Source organism: Propithecus coquereli, unplaced genomic scaffold, assembly GCF_000956105.1.
Source record: "Propithecus coquereli isolate 6110/MARCELLA unplaced genomic scaffold, Pcoq_1.0 Scaffold165, whole genome shotgun sequence".
NCBI classification, from domain to species: domain Eukaryota; kingdom Metazoa; phylum Chordata; class Mammalia; order Primates; family Indriidae; genus Propithecus; species Propithecus coquereli.
In genome coordinates this window covers 2,650,319-2,659,845 of record NW_012141080.1, presented here as the reverse complement: position 1 = coordinate 2,659,845, position 9,527 = coordinate 2,650,319, and the positions used below count along the sequence as shown (strand labels likewise).

General features: G+C 35.7%; 1 protein-coding gene across 1 annotated transcript in view; it reads right to left on the bottom strand.

Annotated features, from left to right (window-relative positions):
* The window catches only part of CNTNAP4 (contactin associated protein-like 4), a 302,601-nt gene that overhangs the window by 262,471 nt on the left and 30,603 nt on the right, over window positions 1–9,527 (bottom strand). The window contains exon 2 of the mRNA XM_012641517.1: window positions 7,617–7,727. Within this exon, the coding sequence (XP_012496971.1) occupies window positions 7,617–7,727 (111 nt within the window). The remainder of the gene's footprint in view (window positions 1–7,616; window positions 7,728–9,527) is intronic.

The window sequence follows — 9,527 nt, the reverse complement described above, 5'->3', positions numbered from 1 at the left end:
ACTTGCTCTGTATGATTTCAATCCTTTGAGATTTGTTGAAACAGTTTTTATGGCCCAGCCTAAATTTAGGTAAATATTCTAGGTACACTTGATAAGAATGTGTATTCCGCAGTTGTTGGAGATACGCTGTATGTTATATAAATATAAACTACATATTTTCCTATTCTGCCAAAGTTGTTAATTTTGCTGTTCAAATCATCTATCTCAATTTTCACTGATTTTTGCCTACTTGTTCAATAAGCTACAGAGAGAGATACATTAAAAATAAACCCACTATATTTTGCATTTCTATTTGTATTGCCTGTTTCTATTGTTATTTCTGTCCATTTTTCTTTGTCTATTTTGAAGCTTTGTTAGGTGGTGCAGAAAATATCAGGCTCGCCTCATGGTAGTTACTTTCCCTCCAGGATCTTGCCCCTGAAGGCTGGCTGCCCTGATTTCTCTCAGATACTGCAAGCAATTAACACTTTCTAGCTGGTTTACTGGTTTCTAGAAATGCAGCCAACTAATATGGGCTGAATGTTTTCATCCCCACAGAATTCACATGTTGAAGCCCTAACCCCCAATTTGATGGCATTTGGAGATGAGGCCTTTGGGAGGTGATTAGGTTTGGATTATGTCATAAGGGTGGGGCACTCATGATGTGATTAGCGCCCTTATAAGAAGAGGAGGCAGAGTGATTTATCTTTCTTCACAGGCACACACCCAGGAGAGGCCATGTCATGGCCATCAGGTAGGCAGCAAGAGGGCCCTCACAAGACACCAAATCTGCCACCACCTTGATCTTGCCCTTCCCAGCCTCCAAAACTGTGAGAAATAAATATCTGTTGTGTAAGCCACCCAGTCTTTGGTATGTCATCTTAGAAGCCTGCACTAAGACACTAACCTTTCTAAATTAATCATTCATATATAAATAGACATTGTGCTAGACTCAGTACCTTTACCTTGAGGTAAGACAAAGTCTAGGTAAAATCTATCATCCAGAGTTTCCTGGAAGATAAGTCTGTGCCTGGGATTTCTGAAATTATTTGGCGCCTTCCCCTGCTTCCTCCACACCCTCCCTGTTTTCTCCTGGCAGCTGTGCCCTAATAAATCATTTACACCTCAACCATTGTCTCTAGGTGTGCTTCTAGGAGAACCCAAGCTGCCCTCTTGATTATCTAACACACTGTTTATTGATTGCACCTACATGTGAAATGTTCCTACTCAGCCCTGTGAAAGATATTAGATGTACACTAAAAGAAATATAAGTTATGTATTAGTGATAATTTTTAGTTTTATGAACATACGTTAATTGATCAAATTTGAGCCATTACATCCATTTCAATAGGATCATATTTATAATCTGAATTCCTGTATCTTATGAAAGTTGAAGACATTTCCTAAGCCAGAAGCATTCTGTGTCTTCTCATTTAAGGGAATTTAGAAGGATAATCTGCCTTGAAGTGCTCTCCTTACTTTCTTATTGAAGGGCTACCAATTTCTCTCATTCACATGCTTTCAAGATTTACATGATTTGAGTGAGTTAGGAAAAAAAGATACACACATCATCTAAAGAATATTACACATAAAAAGAGAACATTGTCATAGAATTTAGAGATCCTCAAATCCAACCCCACACTTTCATAGGAAACAAACAAAAAAGAGAAGTAATGTCATTTCCCTAAGGCCACCCATAATTTAGTATTATACTCTAGTTTTCCTGATTTCCAAACCAACATTTTTTTTTTCAAACCAGCATTTTTTAATCACTATACATTACTTAGGGTTGGCTACTTGGCACATTCCCAGGGATGACATTATCAGATTGATTTAAAGCTGAAGAACGTGTGCTATAGGGCAGTCAAGGACAATAAAGGGTAAGACAGACAGAGCACCAAGTCACTGGCAAGGTATCAGATGAGGGTGTGGCACGTCATTAAGGAAGGAGCCATGGAGGAAGAGTAATTAATATCTACAGTCAACAGGGAACCAACCGCCAGGTGGGCAATCATCCCTGGTGTTAAATCAAATGCATCAATGCAAGAATAGAAGTGATTCTACGTTAATCTCAGAAGTGGTAGCAAACTCTCCTCTGCTTTAATGAATAGAAGATATAGGCATATTGAGAAATAAAAGATATAAATCTTCATTCATTGTTATTTCACCTTCTCAAGGCCACTATACAAAACATAACCTATTAACACAAATGAACACACCACTGATCACAAAATTGATCTGCAACTTCATTTTCTAAACCTTAATCAAAATGTTAATCTCTTAGTAAGGCTTTTTTTTTTCTTAACTTCATATACCAATTTCCAGTTGGTAAAAACAAAAAAAGTAAAAACATTTTAAGTAAAACCATCTTGTCACCCTAGTTCACAAACTTCAACTAAAGACATATGAGAATGTTTTATCTTTACTTCAATCTAATAATGAACATATAAAATGTAACTATAAAGCTTCAATTCTGTTTTGCTTTATAATTAATCAGGAATAAAATGACTCTTCCTAGCATAGTTACATGGAAGCCTGAATTCCCTGAGATTACCTTTGAATAAATTCGTGTACATATTTGGTTCTGTGAGGTTGGCTAAAATGGGGTTAATTGGTAGGACATACTTCGAAACTGGTTAACTTTGGAGTGGGACTGTGTTTCTGTAATTCATGTGGCCACACCCTCTGCGGTGCTGTCATGATCTTCAAAAGGCCAATACAATCTCATTATTATCCCTATTCTTCCAATAGGAAATTAAAGCATAGAAGTTAAATATCTCATCCATCCTTAATGGAGTAAGAGGTAGTAGTGATTAAAACCTAAGAACAGTGAATTGATCCCAGACATCTCTAACACCAAAGCAACTGCTCTTCACCTAAAATTTTATGATCCACAGGAGAGAGTCCAAAGGACTCAAGCTTGAAGCATGCTGGAGGAGCTGAAGTTCAAGTGTGACAGGGAAGCTCGTGTTCTGTGACGGTAGGGGTGATTATCCAGGGTTTGAGGCAGGTTTCAGTGCTTCCATCTCAACGTTAAGAGCTGCACATGTGGATTTAAGGTAGAGCCCAATCCAGGAGATAAATTAGGGCACCAGAAAGAAAATAAGTCATGTGCCACAGCCTGCATCAGCAGGAAGGTGGGGGACCCTGGCAATTCAAGGGGCAAGGGCTTACTCAGCACATCGAGTTCCCGATGGGATGGGAAACAGTTGGCATAGAAGGAAATAAATTGCTGGCATCTTTTGTTCTCCAACAACCTTTACAAGTAGGGGACATCCCGAATGCAGCAAACTCAGTCAGGCAAGCTCATCCACCCCAGCCCGGTCACAGGACATCTCACACACATTTCCGACTGCCACCAACTATGCCCGCGAGGTTCCCCTTTCTCAAGGCGTGAGATTTTTCAATCCTATATGAAAGTCACCTCTTATTCTTTTTCTCATATAGAAAGTATTGGTTATTAAATATATTATCAATATCATTTTTAAAATATAACTATTATAAAGCATTTTATATGATATGTTTAACACCAGGAAGCATCCATCTCAAAAGAAGCACCTACTATTTCTTATCTTTGGGGATCTGTCCTCTTCAGCACTGACATGCAGCATGCATACCTTGGAAATGTATACGGGGATTTTATTTAAACATAATAGTTGTGTGCAAAGAAGCACAATAATTTCAGGCAATAAGAACTGCCAAACAATTCTATATAGAATGTTATAATTATTGTTTATTTATTTTTTTAAGAGACGGGGTCTTACTCTGTTGCCCAGGCTGGAGTGGTGCAGTGGCGCAATAATAGCTCACTGTAGCCTCTAATTCCTGGACTCGTGTGATACTTCTGCCTCAGTCTCCAGAATAGCTGAAACTATGGACTCACACCACCATGTCTGGATAATTTTTTTTTTAATTTTTCATAGAGATGAGATCTTGCTATGTTGCCCAGGCTGGTCTCAAACTCCTGGCCTCAACCAATCCTCCCACCTTGGCCTCCCAGAGTGCTGGGATTACAGACATGAGCCAGCATGCCCAGCCATAATTATTCTTATTAGAGGTCTATCCAAGAATGGGAGTTATCTCTGTCAATTAACCAAGTAAGCTAATTTCTCTACAGATGGATGCTTGATTTTAAAAGCAAATTTTACAGCTATGGGGAAAACATGGCTTAACTAGCATTTAGAGTAGAAGTGTTCAGTTGTAGTTAAAAAATAATAGACCACGGGAAAATATAGAGAAATATTCTACTTTTTAGCAACGGGAAATATTCTGATCTTCCAGAATAGATGAGAGAAAACACAGTCGTTGTCAGCTCTGGAAGCAATCTTCTATGTAATTAAATAAATGTATGTATACATGTTTACACTCGCACATATAAATATTTTATTTTTGTTGTGGAAATAATTTTATTTACTATTGTATTATTTTACCTATATACACAAGTATTCCATTTCCAAGGTTTCCCAAGTACATGAAAATAAAAATGTTCATTTGGATTAAACTGCAACCTCAGGAACAGTTCTACAAGATGTAGCTTCTTTATGTTCTGTCCTAAGAGTGCATTTGGACTATCAAACAGCACACTACTACCTATTTGAACTATACATTAAAAATAGTAAATATCAACGTATACTTAACTTTAAGTTGTCCATTAAAATTCAAACTATACTGAAACTCCAACAATAAAAATATCATTCAAAAGAAGAGAGATATTTGATTCCATTATATCACCAGTATTAGCAGCGATTGGTTTTTGTTTGTGTTGTTTACAGCTAAGTTTGTGTTACATTACACTTCTCTGAGCCATGAAATCTTTCAGGTTCAAATTAAAATGGATCTTCCCAGTGCAAAGGAAGTAAATCATTTGTTCTTGAAAATGATTTAAACAGTCCTCTGATGCAACATTTAATTAAAAAGAAGTCATTTACTCAATGGTACTTGTATTAATTTCCTAGGGTGGCCATAAGAAAGTATCAGAAACTGAGCAGCTTTAAAAGGACAGAGATTGATTCTCTCAGGGCTCTGGCTAGAACTGAGGCTAGGAGGTGTTTAAAGTAAGGTATCAGCGGACAGGGCCGTGCTCCCTCCATGGGCTTTAGAAAAGAATCCTCTACGCCTCACTTCCTGGTTTCTGGTGGTTGCTGGGAGCCCTTGACATTCCTCGGTTCTGTAGTTGCACCACTCCAGTTCTGCTTCTGTCTCCATATGGTCTTCTCTCTGTCTCCTCTGTGTCTCTGGGTATCCCCAAATCTCACTCTCCTTATGAGGACATCAGTCATTGGATGTAGGGCCCACGCTAATCTAGTGTAACCTCGTCTTAACTTGATGACATCTGAAAAGACTCTGTGTTCAAATAAGGTCACATTTGTAACTATCTGGGTTAGGACTGAAACACATCCTTTTGGAGGGCACAAGTCAACCCACAGCAGCACTCATGTAGCAAAATTAAATTAGTGTACCTCAAAAAATGTAAATTTGTCTTCCTCCCTACTACCACAAATAGAATCACTGTTTAACGGGAGCCTTTTCCCGATTCTCTTCCCTCATTTCTGGGGCCCACGTCATTTTCATGGTATTACCCATGGCACTTCTCATCCCACTGATGGAAAATAAACGGGTAGTTCCTCATTTTCTTTCTGTCCATTCTTTGGCTTCAAGTTAAGAAGTCACTATATCCGTGCATCTAGGATACTAGGATATTTGTTTGCTGGTTTAGTTTATTTATATCTGACCTGCTAATCTGACTCAATGCCCATCCCAAACCTGATCAAACTACTATAAGGAATGTTTCCGTACTAGAAACTATAGCCTTTAATAAATCAATCAGAATTGGATGTTCCTTTGTGAAAACTTCATGTAATCAATAGGGGAAAAAAGAAAAAACTAAATAAAAAAGAAAAATGTAATCAAGTAGGTTGACAACCAGCAAAAGATAATTAAAACGGTCCTGTTTTGTTTCTCAGTTTCATTAACATGCAAATGAGATTCATGAAGTCTGATATTGTGTTTTTACCAAGAGCCATAGAAATGAATTAAGAATGAAAATGAGTCCCAGTGATGGGGACTCTTGATGAATATATAAATTAATGAAAAATATGATTTGATCCACTTAATGACATATTTTTGTGATTTATTGAACCTGAACAAACAAAATAAATAGGTAAATTAAATATTGTGTCTCTTTCAGCGGACTACATTCTGTGAAATCTTTTATTACTCAAATGAAGTGATGGTACATGTTAAAATCTGCTTTACTTTAAAAAGAAATACAGGATGGAAAATTTATTCTAAGATCAGTGCGTGATAACAGCATTCCTGCAGGTAGGGCCATGGCTGCAGGATCTTGAAATGGCCCTCAGAGAGGCTAGGAGAGCCCAATTGTCTGATCCATCAGAGATTCAGAATTGCAAACAGGGAGAGATGGTCCTGTGTGACCAATAGTTCTCACTACAAGGCACTTAAAAGGAACAAACAAGCATTATCTATACAAATATATTCTAGTGTCCTCCAATTTCCCATTTGATACAAGCATCTCAGTTCTTAGTCTCCATTAATGTCTTCGCACACATAAGTGGCCATCTCAAATAATACGAGTTGAAACTTTAAAATAAACAAAAGTATGTGAAGGTGTTACACAAATATCTACATTGTAGTTAGAACTACATATGACATATATATACACACAAACGCAATGTGTAACGGATAGCAAGATAGAGATACACACACTATTGGTCATGTCCAATGTTCATTGCGCTCAAACATTAAAACAACAGCACCAAGGACAGCATCAAGGAGTAAAATTGAAAGAAGTGGCTGACTAATGTGGCATGAAAGAAGAGGATAATAAGTGGGCGAAGCGTGGTTTTAATAATATATGTCAGTGTCTATTTTTTACAGTTGTTAAAAATGTTTTCTGTATTCATATTGCCAAGCTTCTTTTCCTCCCAAGGTATGTGCAGATAATTTTTACCTTAACACATTATAAAAAGTGATCACAATGATTCTCTAAGTACACAGTGTTTTGAAATTCTCTTATTTCTATCGCAGGTTGCTATTTAATTATCTTCACCATCCTTTAAACATATTCAAACACAACCTACCTAAGAGATGGCAAACAGTATGAACTGAGTATTCCTAAAAGAGCATTAGTGCCTTATTATGTTCCTATTCCTTGACAGGAAAGAAAATCATGTCCACCACATTGAGAATTAAATAAACTGAGGGATTATTATTTTTGAATAACAAGCATCTTTTAAAATTATTTCCTGCAAACTTCTTTGTTTAACTTGAAATAGAAGGCCAATTAAGTTTTCATCACTACTGCATCTATAACAATTGCATATTATTACAGAAAATTTGTATTATAAGGTATGTAAAAAGCCTGTCAGACTAAAGGAACTCAATTCTTTGGACTTTGAAATGATGACATAAGATTTTCAAATAGAATGTATCCCTTTGTCATTCCAGAACATAAGCTAGATGTTATTTACATCTCATGAATTTTAACCGTTTGCTTATTTAGAAATTTACTTCCTTTTACAAGGTATCACTTACATGATTTTATTAAAAGAGAATGGAAAATTAGTGAGATTTGTCATGAACCATTCGGGAACAAAAAAAAAAAAAAGCAGACTTACCATCTCTTCGATTTAGCCTTGCAAACCCAGGACCATGACTGCTAGAGAGCTCGGAAGAGCTGCTGAATGACGACTGAGGCAAGGCAGACACGAGAGGATCGTCACAATCATCTGCCAGAAGGAAAAATGCCACATTAGGGTTAGTGCGGGCAGGAATCAATAGACAAAACAATTAAACAAACAAACAAAACAATATCAAAAACTAGGATCTAGGATCTCTGAAAATATGCCCACTACTTATATGCAGTATTCTAAATTGCAAGTCTAGTAAGTTTAATAAGAAAAGAGAAAGAATTTAAAGAGAAGAGACTATGGAAATAGAAAAAGAAGACATCATAGAAGTTATAAAATGATATGATATCTTAAGGTAGAAAAAAGTTATTATACCTCATCATAAAAGAAGAGATTTATAAACTTAACTATATTAAAATTAAGAACTTATGATTTCCAAAGACACCACAAAGTAAAAAGAAAAATCACAAAATGTGGGAAGTACTCCCAAAACATATAAACGAGTGTACAATTAGTATAACAAGTAAAGAAAAACAAAACAAAATTAAAGAAAAATGAAAATGACCTTTAAATCAGAAAACACACTAGGAAAAAAATGGCACATGGTACAATCAGAGACTTCACAGCAGAGCCTATATAAATCGATGCTCGAACTTATCAGTAAAAAGAAATGTGAAACAGGACTGCAATGGGGTAATAATGTATACAGAGTAGATTAGCAAGATGTAAGAAGTTTGACAACATCAGATCACCCAGAGAATGTGGGCCAAGAGAAGCTCCAACACACTGCCAGTGGGCATATAAACTCATGCAATTACTTTAAAAAAAAACAGTTTGTCATTAGTTGTATATTTGAACTTTCTCATACCCCAGGTTCCACCAGTTTTATTGATACGTAGGTCCTCTTAGGCAAAGCTTCCCTGTGATAACTCACTGGTTTCAAGATTTGTCTTTCTACCAAAGGGTAATATGCAAATACTAGTATTCTTTGTGTCCATAAAAGAAAAAAGTACTGAGCTAGAGTAACTTGCATTTGTGCACCAGGAGACATTGCTCATAATGGCAAAAAATTGTTAACAACCCATACATTCAATGGCCAAAGAAAAGATAAATAAATTGCAGTACTTTTCACAACAGGATAATACACAACAGTACAAAGGAACCACAGCAACACAAAACAAAACGGTTGGCTCTTAGAAGCAAAATTTTTGAGAAAAAAATCAAGTTACAAAAGAGTATATAATATGTTTATAGTTTTCAGAATCTTAAGAAGCAAAGCTAAGTAATATTGTATGTTGTTTAGGGAGATATGTAAATTTAAAAAACTATTTTAAAAAAAGAAATGGAAATCATAAAATTCAGAATCATGGTTACCACTGAAGGAAGGCAGAATCAGGATAAGGAAAAGTACATAGTTTGATGTAATGAAATTGACAATGTTCAAATTCTTTAATAGGTGGTACAATCAAAGCTTTCCAAAAAAAAAAAGGTTTCCAGTTATCATTATGCTTCATATATAAAAATATATACTACTTAAAAAATGTTAATCTGAAGTATAAATTACCCTTCAAACATACACCCAAAAAAAAGGTTTCCAGTTAGAAAACTAAGTAGCTTTTTGAAACCACAAATTGCCTGCACATATAAAAATTGTTCAACAGCCCCATTTTTAATTATCTCAAATTATTCTGTGGTATTTGTAAAAGACATTTACATGTACATGCATAATGAAACACTTTCAGAAATCTGCTCTTACCAAACCCAAGTCTGTCTTATCATTAAAAAGATTTATTTAAAAAATAAGTATTAATTCTGAAATAAGTAGAAATAATTATCAAACATACGTGCTGAATATTTTATTGTTTTTCTCTAACATAAACTGCAACATATTTTAGTTAT